Consider the following 18,530-nt stretch of genomic DNA (forward strand, 5'->3'; position numbering starts at 1 on the left):
AATGTGCTCAACCGACATGGCTGTACTACCATGGGTAGTACAATACCAACAGTAAAAATATTGAGAGCAAGTAGTGCTGTACAAAATAAGTTCAGAACAAAGAAATTGAGCAAGAATACACATATAGTATTAAAGCAGGGACTGTTCCCTATAATACCCTCTAATTTCAATTAAATGTAAAAAAAAATTTTAATCTTTATGTAAGCCACATTTTAGTACCAGTATTTTCAGACATATTTACAATAAAAAAGTGTGCTAATAACTATGAAAATAACTATCTTCAGACAGTGGATTGTCATAACCCTGTTGAAAGCACTGATGTCTAATGTATACTTACTCAATTCTTTTCCATCTTCAGGTTTATAAAATATTGTATAGTTACTGATAAATCCATTTCTTTTATCCTTTGAAATCTCCTTCCATTTTATCGTAACTTCATTTTTCCCCGGAATGCCTGTGTCAGCCACAGGTCCTTCTGATGGCTCTACACAGAAGCGTTATAAATTAGAAAAAGTAGCAAAACAGTCTAAATACTGCAATGTTATCCATCAGTGTTACTTCACACGCACCAGTAACATTAGGGGCAATACATGTACAAGTAAATATGCCATCTTAGTGTTCTGATATAGCCCTTACCTTTTCTCATCCTCTTTAATGTGTAATTTCTTCTGATAATAGTTGCCCTCCGCTATTCTGATGCTTGCATAGTTCTCAGTGTTACTGCATCCGAATACCTCAAGATCATTAAAAGGCTCTATCCTCACAACGTCAGAGAGTAATCACGAGGTAAAACACCCTTATGCACTCATGAGGGAACGTGGGTGGCAGGTCACTGTGTATGCAGGACATCTCTGGCTGAGCCGAGATTCCACTTGGGTCTCCAGCACCCCTAGCCTGCTCACTAAAATTAGACAAAGTCTTTCTGCTTATACAATACAACCTCACGTGCATTGCTTATAACTTTGAAGCAAGAATTCCCTGTGCTTCAGTTTTTAAAACAAATATATTCCTTCCCATTCTCTGACAACGTTTAATACTGTCACAGCTCCCTATAAACAGGAAAGCACTTGAAACAAAGTTCTAATTGTGCTAGTAAGTATTACTCAAACACACAGCACTCCATTACCTCCTCCTAGTAATTAATGCTGTTTAGTGGTGCATTGTACCATGTGTGCATGCACATTACATAGTCCTATGTAGGAATACAATTGACATTTTCATCTGAAATTTTAAAATAACCAGTAAACTACATTCTTACAGCTGGATGTATAAATCACTAAATTCACATTAAACATCTACAAAGAAAGAAACCCTCCTCTCCTCCCCCGCCTGCCACTGTTTCAACCAATTGTAAACCATTCTTACCATTCTTTAATGTGCAGGACTGCACACATTTTGTTACATTCTAAAATGTTGCAAAAAGCAAGCTTTTCAAACCATCCATTTTATCCTGTGAGTAGAATTTTCTCATAATATATGGGAATTAGTATAGGATTGATTAATGCAGTCAAGCATTAAAATCAAGGCTAATTATATGTCTAAATAAGGTTTGTAGCTACACTTTTTCCAAGTGCTCTGTATACAGTATTTAAACTTCACAACAAATGTACAGATTCAAGCAGCACTGTAGCTGTTATGGCAAGACACAAATTTTCTTTACTTAACAGTTCAGTAGCTGATCTACGACCTGAAATCAGGAAGCCCGAATCATGTTTTCTTCCAACATCTACATCTCTCCTTTAGCAATGCCAGTACCAATTGCTCAAAGATAATACACCCTGAGAGACAGACAACAATGCACCTTTCACAACATTATTTTTTTAAAATACGTACTTTTTTCTTGAATGTAAGTTTGGACGGAATATGGAGCTGCTACTTTATTTCCATAGAGAGGATACACTGAGATGTTATAGCATACAAATGGTTTAAAGTTTTCTGTAACAGAAAAAAAGGAATATTTACATACTCTCTATGCAAGATTAATACAATGAAAGACTAGATCACAGTGCATTTCTAAAAATATTTCTACAGACCTCTAATTTCTTCAAGTTTTTAGCAAGAACAAAATACATTTATTGCCTCGAATGCTCATTACTGTCCTTTACGCAATGAATTTTATTTAGTAGTATTCATAAAAGCACTTAGTTTCTGACTCATTTTTCACTAGAAATACTCTGAAGGGTAATCATACTTCAGCCTTATACAGCTTCTTTATATGAAGCCGCTTTTTAATCTTGTAACAGTTTAAGGATTTGGAGAAAGTTTTTATTTTCAAACAACCAGCATAAAATGATACTTCCAGGAAAATTTTTAACTTCACATATCTTTAGGTTTACTGCTCTGCCGAAGAGAGTTTTGTCTCATGCATCAAGCAGCTTAGAAGGCACAATGGAGCCCCAGCTCTTAACTCCATGCTGATGTTCCAGTTATGCCAACTGCAGATCCGCTTCTAACCAGCTTGACTCAAAAGTACAATTGCACCAATGAAATCTCTGTAGCAGAATTTTATACATTTCAAGAGATAGTTCAAGCTTCTGGAAATGAAGTTTTGAACTCTGAACAATCCAGCAGCCAAGTAATCAACAGGGTGGACTCCCTACTTACAATTTTCATCAACTCTGAGAGGAGACTTCTGCAGTTCTATGCCCCATGGGATGAAACCAGTATAAAGACTTTCCCAGACCATTCCTCCTCAAGCTCTGCAGCTTGTTCAGCAAGAAAAACAGGTATCGACAGATCACTGCATTATACCAGCATCTCTGCTGCTTTTTCAGTCCCTTCCACCTGTTGCAACCCAGCAAAAGTTATGATGACCCACATGTCATCCTTAAAATAATTCCACAAAAGAATGCCAGAATCAGGCCTGAATAAGCGAGTCTGAATTTGCCTTGGTATTTCTAATGTGACTTGTGCTTAGGGTAAACAAAGATCTCCTAATAACACCGAGGAGGAAAGTTAGGGGGCTTATATATTGGGAACAGTTATAAACAGCATTTATTCCCCACAGTAAATTGCTGAAATAGTGCAATTTTCAGCATAAGATTCAAGACTGACCCATCTCAGTTCAATGTGTAATAAATTGCTCTTGAATTTTACTTCAAGCAGATTTATGCTTAATTTGTTTTACTGTAGCACAGAAACAGTATTTAAATCACTGTTGTCTGAGCCAGTAAGACAAAATTCATGGGTAACCTAGCTATAATCATCATCAACACACTGAGTATTCCTTTTCACTTCAGAAAATGCAAGGGTACTTGTTCTCTGAAAACTCTGGAAATTCTTTTTCCTTGATGTAGGATTCAGAAAGATCCTTATATGAACAAGAATTGCTTCCAAATCTGATAAATTTAATTTCACTAATGGAGAACCAAAGAACTAATAATTCAAAATTCACTGATCACACATATTACCTATATTATATTAAACATTTTCACCATTATTCCTGTGTTTGTAAAAAAAAAAAAAATCCAAATTTATAAAGAAAAGCAGATGCATTTCATTAGCTAAAGGTAGTGTACATGGGATATTCACATTGACATCAACATTCACAGGTTTGCCTTTGCACCTAATCTCAAACTCTGCACATCATTTTTTTACTGAAACTACAGAGGAAACATTACTACTTAGAGAGATCATTTGTTTTTAAAAGTCACTCTTAAAACAAAAAAGTGAGCAGATCCTCACCTATTCGTCAGTGCATCATAAGGCCACTGAAACTTCTTAGAAATGCCTTAGGTCATCATACAAATGTGATTATGTGATACTTCATATGCCAGATTAATGAATCATTCCACTTGTCTTATTTTAAAGTAAAATTCTCCCTCAAATCCTTTTTCAGGTTTCTTTCTCTCTCTCTAACACACAAGAAGGCACATGATCCATCCCCATCTTCACATTCCCTTTTTTGCTTCTAGTTTTCTCTGCCCAAAAAGCGTATATCTGTCAGAGGCCTCCCTACTGGAAGATTAATGACAGAAGATCAAGTCACAGAAGCGCTTGAGAGGTAGTGGAGGCCCCATCCCTGGAAACATTCAAGACCAGGTTGGACAGGGCTCTGAGCAACCTGATCTAGTTAGCAGTGTCCCTGCTCGCTGCAGTGGGGTTGGACTAGATGACCTCTAGGGGTCCCTTCCGACCCAAAACTTTCTATGATTCTATGGGAGCAAACACCATCTTGCATGTTGTGTGAAAATCCGAGAGAGGTAAAATTGCTGTTAAATTACATGCAAAGATTTCAATAAAGCATGTAATAATACTGTTATTTTTTCAAATAGTCTTAGGAAAGCTGGACGAGTTCATCCTTGTTTGTTCTTTCCGGTCTACCTATAAATAAATATACACAAATACATATATATCTGTACGTTGTTACAGCTGTAACTGATAAATGAACATACTTTTGTTAGTTTTCCAGTTTGTAGAATTTGACACGTATTGCCATGATCTACCAAAAGGATCTGTCTCCAATTCCTCATACCACTCAACCACATATTCAGTTACTCCTGGTTTGGAGACTATCCATTCCACAACCACTTCTTGATTTGTTGTAAAGGTCCTCACTGTTTCAATAATCTGAGAAGCTAAAAATTTAACAGAAAATGTCAGCAATTCTATCTTCATAAAAAATGCAGCAAGAAAACAATTCAGTTTTAGCAAGCTGAGACTGCCTCTTTAGAAGAGTATGGAACTATTCAAGGTTAAAAAAAAGTTACTTTATGTACACATGCATGTACTCAAAATACAATGAAGTACGTAAGAATTGTTACAATGGAAAGGGGCTACGCGGAGGGATTGAGGAGATGACACTCACAGATTTACGCATAAAGAATCAAAGACCAGTCTCTTTTAGGATCTCAATTTTACTGTTTGTAAAATTTTACATACCAATTTACTACCAGTTTTACACTTAGTGCAGATAAGCAAGTTTTGATTGAGATGACAAAGGCAATAGGAAAACAGTAAATCAAGTCAGCGAGTTCATGAATGACAGTGAAGCAAAAGTGAACCATCAACTGCAGAACAGATGTAATAAAAGTCTGAGTGAAAAGCCAACCTGGCAAAGCAGACAGAAAAAAGACCAGGTGAAGAAGAGGGAAAAGAGATGTATGTAGGGGAAAAAAAGGCACATCACAGCACAGAAAAACCCAAACAAAATTTATTGTGAGATACAGAAGTGGATAGAGAGGTAGTCAGCAAACTCCAGGACAAGATGACACCACATCTACACATCCAGTTTCCCGATTCGACTGTAATTTGATTGAGCATGACAGGGAGACACTTGCACTTATTTAATGAAGAACTGATGCAGAAGTGATTCAAGTGTGTCAAATGCAATGTCTCTTCCAGATCATGAGTAGGCAGCAGGATGTTGCAATACAAAGCTCACAGAGTTATCAGAGCCAAGGAACACAACTGTTGTGCTAGAGCAGATCACATCCCTGGCCCTGGCAGTGGATGGGATGTGGTACTCTGTGCACGCATGTGAAATGAGGATAAACACAATGTTTCTCTCTCTGCTTCCATTGATGCATCTTAGGGACTTCTATTAAACACATCTTTAAATGATATTGTTAAATGCACTGCAATAATGCCCTGTGGTAACAAATTTCATGACGTTGTAGAGGTATGAGACAGAATTGGGTGAGACTCTGTAAATTTATCCGGGATGTCCAAGGTTAAAAAAAAACAAAAAACAAAAAACCCCTCAGAAAGTAATAAAATAGAAATTCTAATATGACATCACAAAGTCCTGATATCTGAACAACTACATCTCAAAAAAAACCCCACCAACAATAATGATCTGTAACAAAAACTTGATATGTTATACCAAAATACAACCACCACATAATATTGCTCTAGTAAAAAGTAACGGACTACACAGCTTTGTGCATAATGCAGTTCTACATATATAGATCTAGGACAAAAGTCCTTAGCACAATTTTGCTTCCACTGTAACAGAACTTAAACATATGTCAGGAAGATCATTTTTTTGTTAATGAGAAAAATGTATCACAATACTGAGAAATCTTACTTTTTTCATCAGTGGACGGAATCCTCAAAATAGCTTCAGGAGAATTTCCAGCAGAGTTACAGGCACTAATAGATATAATATATGCCTCTTCATTTAAAAGTAAAATAATTTTCGTATCGGTTGAGAAGTTTGTCATTTTAAGCACAGCATTGTTTTCTGGAAAATACTGTATTTTGTAGCCTAGAATTCTCCCAGAAGGTGGAAAGTTGTTTAATGGCTATTAAAAAAATATACAGTAGTAAGTGTTTCACAACGTTATTTGTATAATCAAAAATGTATACTGTATTAAAGATCAAATTACAAAATGATAGTACTATATTTACAAGAGCAAGGTACTTTCTTCAGTCTCATCTTCAGGACAGTCAACTGCAACAATTTCATTGAAGGCAAGGTTCAAACGTCAAATACTCAGATTTGTAACGCAAAGTGCCTCTGGCCACTCTACCAGAAGATTAAAGTGAATTTAAACACAGCTTTGGTAGCTGTATTATTTAAGAGCAGTTATAAGGACTTTCAATCAGATTTTCCAGTTAGGTGAACACAATTCAACCCTTCCTTTCTGCACAGATTACAAAACTGTAATTCATCTACTGTTCAGCAAACAAAAGTCTTTTCAATTCTGCTTTAGTTCAGTGAGGTTTTTTTTCTGATGACAGCAAAACCCCCTGGCAGTTTTATGTCCTACAACACTAAAATACTCAATGCAACGTAGCTGCAGGACACCAATATGATTCTCAATTCACAAAAAGAGCGTATACCTTCCACATAAGATGTACAGATCTGCTTCCAGCTGAGTGTGAAGACTCAATTACCCTCCACAAATCCACTTTTTTGGAAGGTGCTATTTAAAGACACAAAAATATCTTGAAATTTGTTGTGATATTAAAAGATAGTGTACTATGTTAAAAATAGGCAAAATGTTTAAAGAACACAGTCTGAGAGCAACTTACCAAAAAGAAGTTTTCCCTTGTGTAATGTTGTGCCTTTTTTCCCTAATTAGTACAGCTTCTTTCTTTCCACAAAGTTCCTCTAGAACTTTATTTGTTAAGTTCTAGAGGAGGTTTTCTAGTCTTGTTTTAAAACTGTAAATTTACTTTCTCTGCTTATAATTGATATTGTTGGACATACTTGCTACACTACATTTCTGCTACTATCCTACTTAGCAATGTTCGGTTTCTATCTCCACCCTTGATATGTTCTCTCTTCACTGTCCGTCTATTAATCCATTTTCTTCCTAAGAAACTATGTTGTTTGTATCACCTTTCAAATCTCCTCCTTTCCTTGCTCTTGTCTTTCAACTTTCCCTCTTCCATACTTAAACAAAATACACATGCTCTATTCAAACAACAGAATTCTAAATTTAATAGACGGATGATATGCTGAAAATACAGTTTTCCATTATTAAATCCTAATGCCCCACAGTATAAACAAAGAAAAACTTACTAAATATTTAGCCTTACCTTTCTCTTCTGTGCTTGCTGTTTTCCCTTTACTCCATTCACTCCAGAATGTTGACACAACACTGATACACCGAACAGCAACTGAATATTCTGTGGAGTCCCAGAGACCTGTGAGATTACATGATCCTGTTTTCTCTGCAGAATTCAGTGCGACAGTGACAAATTCCTGGAAGTAGATACATAAACAAAATCTATTTGCCATAAAATTGCATGCAGATATATGACATAGTTTTCCAAAAAACCACAAAGGGTGCAGTTTTCATGTTTTCCACCTCACTCCTCTGAAACTCAAAATTACTCGTTTCCTATTTCGTTTTTCTGTGTAGTGTCTCCATTCTCCCTGTAAAACTCCAGTGTTTGAAAAACTTGAGCCAAAACCAGGTCTGTACTGACCAACCTGCAGCTTGCACTGTGTGCAGCTCACATGGGATTCCAGAGCAGCGACGCCATACTTCTTTCTTGTTTTTCCTTTTCTGAGTTACAGGGTCTTCTAGCTCGTAGCCATCCATATAACAGTGTGGCTGTAGGCCACCCCAAAGACCACCAGAATACGATTAAAATGAAAAGATCAATGAAAACGCAGAAAATTCTGGCACTAACAGAAAAAAAGATTGAGCCTTTAAGTGGTGAAAGAAGACGAGTATGAGGAATAACTGATGCAACATCCTCTTTGAAAAGTAGTGCCAAGGTAAGTAATTTTATCCTCTCAAAAGCAGCCCAGCCACATCTCACTGATTGAAGCCAGAAGCTAGATTGTTGTTCCAAAACTAAAGGTGAAAGAAGACATGAAAACCAGGAACTGGAGTTGATGCATCAACTCGGCTGGACTGACAATGGGAAGTGAAGAAACAACAGGAACTACAAAAAGATTAAAGTGTTTTGTGTACAGAAGGATTGATATAATCACTACAACAACATTCATATCTTCTCTTCCAAATTGCAAAAATTAATCAATAATTAACAACTGTCGTCCTCTCAATTTCAGATGGCTGAAACAGACAATAAAATAAATGTTCAAGCTAGCTAAATGCTAACAAGGTCAGCAAAGGTAAGTTTTAGAATAAGGAAGATTCCCTCTTGGGAGTCAAACTGAAGTAGTAACGTCATGTAGATTTACAACAGGGCCAAAAACCTGTGATGAAATTCTTGTCTTCCACCAGTGGAACCTTCCAATGAAAAGTGAATCAAACTGTAACAATACAAAATGTAGACACCCACTCCTTTGAACACCATGATGGGAAGTGGACTGCTCAACAAAACTGAAAATTTTAGTCCATTCTGATCTGAAGAAACTCATTGGAAAAACAGAAAACTGCTTCTATGAGAATGAATTCAGGTAACTACAAACCACTGCTAGGTGACAGACTCTAGCCAACCTGCAATAAAAAGGGCTTCAACACTATTATCAACCTCCTGCAGAACCTGACATAGAATTGCAGACACCCCAGACTAGGTTTTAGTTACTTGCCAAAAAGCTGTTAACAATGTTTAAATGTAATTAGAAACTTAGTATATGCAAGTAGAAAAATAGGTCATCCGTTTTTCACACAGTAAAAACAGTTCACAGCAAACTATTTAGATTGTTTTGCTAGTAAGGATTAAAAGGTCAAGAAAATATCCATTATTTACTCAAACTTTTTTTTTTTTTTTCATATATGTGCTGACAGAGAGAAAAACAGCTCCTATATCTAAGTGATGGTTTGAGGCTGTCTTTGTTGGCCTTTGCCATTGGACTGGCTACAGACAAAGCTATGACTCATGCCTGTCTAAGATCCTACAGAACTAAACTCACTTTACTGACCATGGCTACTGTTTTTGCTCTAGAATGTCTGTGGAAAAATGCAGGTAAATTCTGAGAAAGAAAATGGATGTAGACTGAATTTGGTAGTGAAAACGTAGACACGTGATTACTTATGCAGGTGCTGACAAATACACAAAATACACAATAATACTGTAACTTTACAAAGACATGAACATTTTAAATGTTTGGGAAGGATATCATATGCATGTAAGCATCACAAGGACACCAGTGTCTTGACTCCAAAGGGATAAACATATTCAACAAAACATTAGTTCCATTTCTAACATGTCAGGTGCCCCTGAGGCATCCTGCCCATCAGATCATCCCAAATATTATATCCTGAATCTAATAACTAATATGTCATATCTACACTAAAGATGCTTGCCACGAGAATGTAAGGAGGATGCTAATTAGAAACAACTTCAGTATCAGCAACATTTTTAAAGCTCTGAGGACTACTATTAGTGACCCTGAAGAATTATTCTCCCCAAGAATTACACATTTAATGTATAAAATATGAAGGTCAAGGCAGACAACTCAGTTTAATGAACTGAAATAAACAAGCCAAGCAACGTGGCTTATTCTTAAATCTGAAAGAGGAAATAGTAAGACTGCAAATGGAATCACTTCAATACTGAGGAGCATCGGAATAGGCCATCTGAAAGAAGCAAATGACTAAATACTGTTTTTTCTACAACAGTCCCATTTAAGCATCAGAAAGACAAACTTAGAAAAATAACTTCCCTTGTTTTCCATCTTGCAAAATTTATACCTCAATTCATTTGAAAATTAATGTATCATTAGTCAATCTTTATCTGATTCAACTACCGTGGTTGGGAGTATATGCTGTTTTCAACACCAGAGTGCAAGAGGAAAATAAAATATCTTGACTGTGTGTGTAGTCCCTTAGCCTAAGGTCATCCCTTAGCCTCTCACAGATTTATTCAGAAGTATGGTATGTACCAAAACAGACACTGACCAAAAGGAAGAGAACAATTAATCCTAGACAACAGAACAATTATCTTTAGATCCTGCACACTTAATTATGTTCCACTAAAATAACAAAGTTTTAATCATCGTTTCCAACTACTTGTTGCATTTTTTCTATTTAGTCTTCTATAACATTAAGAAATTAGTCACAAAAAAGCTAATAATCAGAAGAAAAGTTACATAACTTACCGAAGAGTTTGAATACAAGTTTCTGTACTGAACCTGGCAAACTAAATCTTGTGAAGGGATAATCTTCTCAGGCATTTTCCAGGTTACTGTAAGCAACTGCTTTATACCAGTGATTTGTTTAACTGAAAGTATTTCAGGAGCTTCAAATTTCTCTAGAATGGAGAAACAAAAATATTAACAGGGGAAAATGCTTCTATAAAAGTTCAGAATTGCTCCGTTTATGTGTGTTTTAAGGAGTTTAATTATTATCCCAATAATGTACATCCCATCAGAGTATTCACATGACGGTCTATTTTATAGACATAACTCTACATATGGGAAGCTATGTGTAAGAGAGATTGCAGTTTTTATGCTGACAAACCTGCTCTTAAACAGTTATGCAGATTTATTTCATCTGTATCATAAATGAAGAATACTACTCAGGGACAACAGCAGGGAAAAGAAACAAAGTCCGAACTATAGGTGAGGGAAGAATCCAGCTGAAAAAGACTTGAGGGGGAGAGAATTGCGAAGGAGACTATGGGAAAAGAATGGACTAGCACTGAGACAAGAGATGGCTGGTGCAGAGGATGTGGAAAGCAATGCGGAGCCACAGCAGGTCTGAACACAGGCAGTAAAGAAGCATATGGCTGGCGAGCTGACAGAGTGCTGCAGCAAAAATACTCAGTTAAAAGGGTTGTTGATTAACTAGACCAAAATGAACAGAATAAAACGCAGCACAGCGCAGAGGAAGAGACAGACAAAATGTCACTATTGCTCCTGGGAATCCCAGACCAGGTGGTTTTTTAACATTCCTAACCAGAAAGTAGAATAGCAGAGTAAATGATGGGCAGGCCTGGAGAACTGATAGTATCACTAGTTGTTTACAGCCAGAAATTGTACTGACATCTAGCACTGCTCAAAAATACAAAAGTACAGTGCAAGTATCACTTAGTTCGACAAAGTTTTAGTATATGGCCTTTACTTGGTAAATAATTAAAAACTTAGTAATTTATGATAGGTATGTCAGACATCAGCTTTAAAAAATTCCATAGTATGAATACAGCATTCTATCATCTTTCACCACCTCTCAGTAAGACCAAGAAATTGTTGAAAACTACTACTGTACCACCAAGCAGTTCGAAGAACTCTACATGGAAAGGCCATCAATTAAAACATAACACAAGACTTGCTTCAACTGAATTGGAAGCATCAAAATTTTGGTGAAAAAAAAAAATTGGTAAGGATGAAACATTCTATTAAACCCTAAATGTAATTTCACAGACTTCATAATTTTAGCTAACAATTAAAGTTAGACAGCATTTCAAAACTGAAACCAATTTAAAACCAAATGAAACCCAAATAATACTATTATAAACTCCTATATAAAAAAAAAAAAATCATTACTTTCTTCTATGTAAACCAACTTTGATTACACAATTTGTTTCGGAGTTCTCTAACCTGTATGCTATAGTTGGGGAAAAAGAACCGGGGAGGGTGCAGCCAGCTCAACATGCACTACTTTATCTTTACTTAACACTTTTTTTTAATTACCTATTTTTTCCATAGGTATAGGAACGCAATCTGATGAGGCTTCACCCAACACATTTTCAGCTTTCACCTGAAAGCAAAAAGAACTACTATATGGAGTATTTGGATAATAAAATGAACATGACTCTGTTTGACTTTGGCAGGAGCCCACTGTATTTGGAAGAGTCACCCTTCTTTCTGTCATCCTAAAAAACAAAAGAGAAAAATAAAAGGAATCAGAAATTAGATTTTCTTATAATAACTCAAACTGATTGTTGGGTTATTATTAATTATTATGTATTATTTATTTTTATATATATTATTATTTACATGTCTTTGAGGTTACAGGACTTTTTTACCAGTGAACATCTCCTTAGATGATCTGTTTATGCAGGCAAATACTGTTTCCTAATTGCAAATAGCCTGCACAGACTCAATTAGTTTTAATTGCAATTAGTAAGACAACTTTTCCAGGTGCAGTAATGAGGAGTAAAAACACCTTAATGGGGGATCCACGTGCTATTATTATTTTAGATTAAAATCTCAAAGAGAAGTGAAATCATGTAACTCCACACAAGACCTCCTCCAAAATACAGATAGATAGATATAGCTAGTAATACATGCCACATGGAATTATGTGATAACAAAACTTTAATTCATCTTTTAAATATAGAAAAAAGAAAAGCCAAATTGTAGCTTTCAAGCTATTAATGTCACAGAAATTTGACAGGTCTTCCCGAAAGAACACACTGGTAATATGCTGTCTTTACAGCATATACTTTCATAACAAGTAGTGCGGGATACTAACAAAATCTGTTTCGTTTTAGCAACTCACAAAGAAATTCTTCAACAAACAAAAACTCATATATGGGGTCTGTGTTTAATATTCTGTATTATGCAGTAAGCAAGGAGATCATTTGGGTAACTCTAAAAACAGTTTGAGGCTGGTATTTCACGACCATTTTTAACCTAGTGTAAGCCTGCACTGCTGCGAAAGGAAGCAGTCCTACCTTCCCTGACAGGCATAGCTGCCTGTTTCCATCCACAGCTCACTCTCCCTTGTACCAGTGCTTTGTAGTCATAAAGTAAATCCAGCTGGGGAGTTGTCTGGATTAAAATTAATGCTTAGATTTTACTGGGAATCGTTCTGCAATCCAATTCACTGTGTGATTAACGAAGAATTTGTGCTGGTAGAGGAAGGAACGATACTGAAACTTACTTTCAATAGCTGTTCATGGTTTCACAAACTCAGCTAAGTTATAAAATGTAGAAACACTAGAAGAAGTAAGAAATTTCCACCTAATGAAGGTGGAAGCCTAAAATGTCAAGACTAAAATAGAAATAAAACTAAAGATGTTTTCCTGCCCTAACACTTAAGTAAAAAAGATACCATATCCTAGCATAACTTACAATAAGAAAATGTCTCCTCTGGAGTCTAAATTCCTTCCAGTTCTTAAGAACAATTTTAGTTATTTTAGAAAACTCCTCACAGAATCATATTACCTTGATTAGGCAGAAAAAGAGCACTACAAGCAGCATGATTATAAAGAACAGACTGACAAGTATATCTGGGGCAAAATCTGTGCTATAACCTTCCAAATTGCATCTGCGATCCTCTTGGAACAACACTGATTTCACAATTTTCACAGTAAGTTACAAAAAAGCAAGCTCCTAAACAATATTTAAAATTTAACAGAAATTTAAAGCATCAGAGTCACAAAAACACCAAAAAGCAAGAGACTACATCACTTGTATTTGTAAATACAAATCCCCAGATGTGAGCAATCCAAAAAGGACATCTAACTCTGGATTCTTTCACTGAAATCTTATGACTCTGAAGGTTCCCAGGTTAAAAACTACTGGTGTCAAGCAGAGTAACGGGGACTTTAATAGTTTTAACTGGGAATTGTTTAAAGTAGAGAAGGAAGTAATCTTTTTTACTCAACCAAAACAAGAATAGTCACCAACACAGAAAGTTTCTAGGTAACACTCCCACAAAGTGCCTCCCTTCTCCATTTGCACCTAGGCTCACTCAGCTTTTGGTCTAAATAGTAATATTACTTCAAGGAAACAAGTGAATGTCATTTTTGAAGGAAACATTTGTCTACTGAATATTGGGTTGAGAATGCTCATTTCCTTTATACAGCATACTAAAAAGGTATCAGATTGTAACTTTCTTCAACCATTACCAACCCCAAATTAACTGAATTTACTGAGGAAATGCCATGACTCTGAGCTCCACAATGCTTCCTCGTTTTCTTTAAACAGAAGTCAGAACACGAGGGAAGGGAGCCGGTGGTCTCACCCCAACAACCCAGTTCCAAATACATCCTATACTTACATTTTTCGGTAAAGAGTATAGTTTGTCGTAAGATTTGTTTGTCTTCCTGAAGTCCAGGTGCAGGTAAGTTCAGCATCAAAATAATAAATGCACGAAATATTTCCTGGTGTGTCTGGTGGAACTACAATGGTTAAAAAAAAAATTAAAAAGGCCAGTAAAAATAAGTAACTTTAATGTACAACTGATTTTGCTGGTCAAAAAGCAGATTATGGCAAACTTCACCAAGTGGCTTGCATAGCACTTCATTTTATAATTTCTTACTGCCCTCAAAATTCCTTGCAAAACCAAAATCAAAACCACTATTTCCTCCCCTGGGGAGACGGGGAGATTTTCTCCAGCCATTTCTCAGAAGTACTTAACTAAGTGCGCCTGAAGATATTTTTGCAGTAACTCATGAACTGTCTTGTATGAAACCACTACGTACGCTGTCTTGAATCTCTAGGTATACCCAAAGCAACACGCCTGTAGCTCCAGGCCAGTCCAGAGAGCAAGAGGAAAACATAGAAACAGCACAAAAGTTCAGGAAAAGACATTCTCTGAAAGATAAAACCCTTCTTGGTTCCTTCCCAGAATGTCTAATCACATATCCCATGAAAACACCTGGTCTGAGAAGCCTGCACGACTTCAGAGTGCAGAAGACTTCCTGGGAAACATATCTCTATAACCTTGAAGAGATGACTAATTCTGGACTCTCTTTATCTTGTAAGCAAGAGAGTGCAAAGAAAACAATCCCCTGCAATCTCTACAGCCTGAAGTCATCCATAAAAATGTAACACCCTCAAAGGCTTCTTTGTTCATCACTTGATAGATGAAATTCGAGTTGAAAGGAAGAGAACTGTGCCCAGTGAAATAAACTGGTTGAAGAAGTCATCTTTCCAAAACAGTACTTTTCTCTCCCACCTAATAAAACACTCTAAAGATCATTCTTCTATTGACAAGTTATGGCACACTAAACTTTGCAGATAGGCAATACCCCCTACTGTTTTTTATTCCACAGATGTATTGTTCTACACTTCTTGCGTCTTTACTACAATGAGACCCCCAGGCATACATTAGTATAATCTGGATTTATTCTACTCAATAAATTAGAGAATTTGTATGCATATTTATCATGTCGCCCTCTCCATAACAGATTGTAATTGTAATTTCTTTGGAACAGAGGATTAGAGAGGAAATCCTCCCTGCAGAAAAGGAAAGTTGACTAGGCTAGACAAATCACACAACCAAAGAGACAGACACAGTACACTCTGAACTCGACAGAAAACCTCCACTCACTTCAGCTGGCCAACAGTCAGGGTCAGAGAGGTTATGGACCAGTGCCAGTAAGGAATGCCTGCAATTGCATGCTTTATTTCAGAAAAAAGAAAATACTTGAATACAGGTGTCTAACAATGCCACAAGCTTAAAAAAAAAAAAGAAAAAAAAAAAGTCGTTGTTTGAAAAGTAAAATTATAAAGTTATTAAAAAATGTTAAAATTCATGTTTCCACATTCCTACTTACAGCCAGATTTAACTTCAGTGTGAACCAAAAGTTGTTCCTTGCCCAAGTACTTAGTGAAACATTTCACATGAGCTTTGCTGTAAATGAAATTATGGATGGTTACACTAGATACAGTCTCGTTCACAACATTATAGTTCTCCTGAGCAATCAATTCATGATTCAATTTCCAGATGATGTGGCTTGCATTTCTGTGAGGTGTGTAGCGATTTCCAAGAACACAAAATAGTTTCAGGGTGGATCCTCTTTCAATTTCAGGAGATGAAGGAAAAATGTCGGCATCTCTGATAGAGCTTTCATCTAAAAACAAAACCAGAGATATCACATAACCTAATTACATTTAAAATACCAGTAGAAAAATGATAACTTTGGTGTCTACAGATCATTAAATTACATTTTTTTCGTATGGAGTTCAAATAAAATGCTCAGTTAGTCACTCAATTCAGATATTGCGGTTTGGAACTCAGTTCACATTAATTACTATATTACCATAGGTAATACCTATTACCATAGGTATTATATAAGAAGGATGTTTCTGTACCCTCCTAAAAATAATGGAGAAATTTCAACTCTAAATTTTTTAATAGCTGAAGATTAAGAAAAGATAGTCTTGTCTTTTAAATCTGTTTTTAAAAAACATTCCGATACGTAAAAGGTATGCATACCATTTAGATGTTATCATTACTAATTACTGTATCAGAAAACACAACAAACTGGAAAGTTTAAATTTTACACCTAAGTTGCAATACATTTCAATATCTCATTAGTACTTTTACCCCACATAAAATTCATGTTCTTAGATACAGTGCAGGAACTGCATGTAAAAGGAATACACAGAAGCGAGCTGAATGAATGAATTCAGCAACAAAATTACGAAACCACCCCTTAGAGTCCTGCAAGGAGCTAGCTGTTTATTTTCTTCCTGCTACTTCTCTCTTGAAGCCATATTTCATAAATAAATCTTAAATAAAACCAAATAAACCCCAACTTTTACAGACAGAATTTCTTTGCTAGAATGTAGGAATGAAAGAGATTCAAATATTAAACTTTCTTCCTTGTTTTCTGGTATTTCTTTCCTTTTTCAGTGTATTAGCTGTAAATTGCTTTCTAATTCTTTTTGTGTCCTTTTTTTTCAAAGTAATTTCTTTATGTTTCAAAGTCACACTAACGGCTAATTTACACTCTGCTGCACAAATTTTAGTGTCTATCAGTTGAAAGCATCTACCTGCACTGTTTTGTATATTATTCAAGCTTCTACAAACATATGCACCCCTCTTCCATGTAAATCCCCAAACAATTTCAGACAAATATCACTATACAATAAAATACTGTTGTGTGTTAAGTTGTATGTGATAAATTGCACGTGAACTTTCAATTATTGTCTCAAAGTCATTATTTCAGTCTATCCTTGTGATTTCCTATTCTAACCTATACTGTTCAACTTAATCAGTTTGAAGTAGCACTGTTGTCACACATCTTTAATCCTCAACCACTCACTGCTGTTATGCCTTTGCGCACCAGAAGTGAACCAAAAGGAGACAGACAAAGATGAAAAATAAAAACTCTGCCAAAAAAAACTTCGTTTCCCATCCAGATCAGATTCCTCACCTCTTCACAACTAGACACAAAAAATGCACTCCAGCAGGAGCGGGAGATGAGAGGCAGAGGGAGTGCAGAACTACCCGCTCCTCCAACTTCAGCAGTTACCTGTGCCAGCTTAAACTGACTGTAGAATTACCCCATTAACAAATAAATAAATAAATAAATAAGATCAATAGTCACACATTGTTATGTGACTTAAAATTAGGAATGAGAACATTAGTAGTCATGGCATGAATCTCTGAATAGGTAATGTTTGACTTAAAACAGTCCAAAACCAGCAGACATCAAGAGCATTTCAGTGTTCATGTGTTATAAAAACATTAATTTGTTCCACCAGCAGATCTCCAAAGTTATCAGCCTTTACAACGCAACAAGAACTGAACCACGATATGACTTCCAGATGCAGATGCCCCTTCTATATCCTGTGCATCATGGAGACAGTTAACAAGTAAGTTTTAAAAAACTTTTTTTCTTAATACTTTAAATACATAAGAAAACAAATCCAGGCCATCATGATCACAATTAACATTCCACAAGAGGACATCAAGAGTATCATAAATTAATTTTCTCTATATACTGCACATCACTTAGTCAATCACCTACTAATTTCTATTTTCAAAATACATTTTTGTCATTTTCAGAACTCTTTGAAATTCCATTTGGAGATGGACACCTTTTGGAAAACTTTCTTATGGCAAGACAGGTGCTAATAATCAAGAAATATACCTGCTAGAGAGCTGCAGAGCAGGACAAGCATCCAAATCAAACAGCTGAACATTTCCTATTCAGGAACTATGGGCAGGAAATGCTGTAATAAAATAAAAATAAATAAAAGTAAAAATAATATCCTTCAAGCAAAGATGCCCCTGTAATACTTTATAAGCATTTGTATGTGACTTAACGGTATTCAGCATTTCTCACTTGCATTCAAGTTAAGTATTGCTTTGCCTAAGTCTTACTCTCCTGCACAACGGCAGAAATTTGATGCAGTTTTCCTAAGTGTATATGTTTCCTACAAAGATAAGAGACATAAGTGTACCTGAAATCCTTCTGAGAGCAATCCAATCCATATAAATAATTTATCTTCCAAGGACTGTGTGAAGAATTGGTAA

At 35.9% G+C, this 18,530-nt stretch overlaps 1 protein-coding gene across 1 annotated transcript in view; it reads right to left on the reverse strand.

Annotated features, from left to right (window-relative positions):
• Positions 1 to 18,530, reverse strand: part of IL31RA (interleukin 31 receptor A) — a 39,499-nt gene that overhangs the window by 10,676 nt on the left and 10,293 nt on the right. Inside the window, exons 2-12 of the mRNA XM_075411358.1 lie at positions 18,145 to 18,226; positions 15,820 to 16,116; positions 14,319 to 14,439; positions 12,002 to 12,183; positions 10,469 to 10,620; positions 7,489 to 7,654; positions 6,787 to 6,869; positions 6,029 to 6,245; positions 4,395 to 4,577; positions 1,834 to 1,935; positions 338 to 484 (exon numbers count right to left, since the gene is read on the reverse strand). Of these exons, the coding sequence (XP_075267473.1) occupies positions 338 to 484; positions 1,834 to 1,935; positions 4,395 to 4,577; positions 6,029 to 6,245; positions 6,787 to 6,869; positions 7,489 to 7,654; positions 10,469 to 10,620; positions 12,002 to 12,183; positions 14,319 to 14,439; positions 15,820 to 16,116; positions 18,145 to 18,196 (1,702 nt within the window). The 5' untranslated portion in view covers positions 18,197 to 18,226. The remainder of the gene's footprint in view (positions 1 to 337; positions 485 to 1,833; positions 1,936 to 4,394; positions 4,578 to 6,028; positions 6,246 to 6,786; positions 6,870 to 7,488; positions 7,655 to 10,468; positions 10,621 to 12,001; positions 12,184 to 14,318; positions 14,440 to 15,819; positions 16,117 to 18,144; positions 18,227 to 18,530) is intronic.

The sequence above is a fragment of the Opisthocomus hoazin genome, chromosome Z (assembly GCF_030867145.1).
Source record: "Opisthocomus hoazin isolate bOpiHoa1 chromosome Z, bOpiHoa1.hap1, whole genome shotgun sequence".
Classification (NCBI taxonomy): Eukaryota; Metazoa; Chordata; class Aves; order Opisthocomiformes; family Opisthocomidae; genus Opisthocomus; species Opisthocomus hoazin.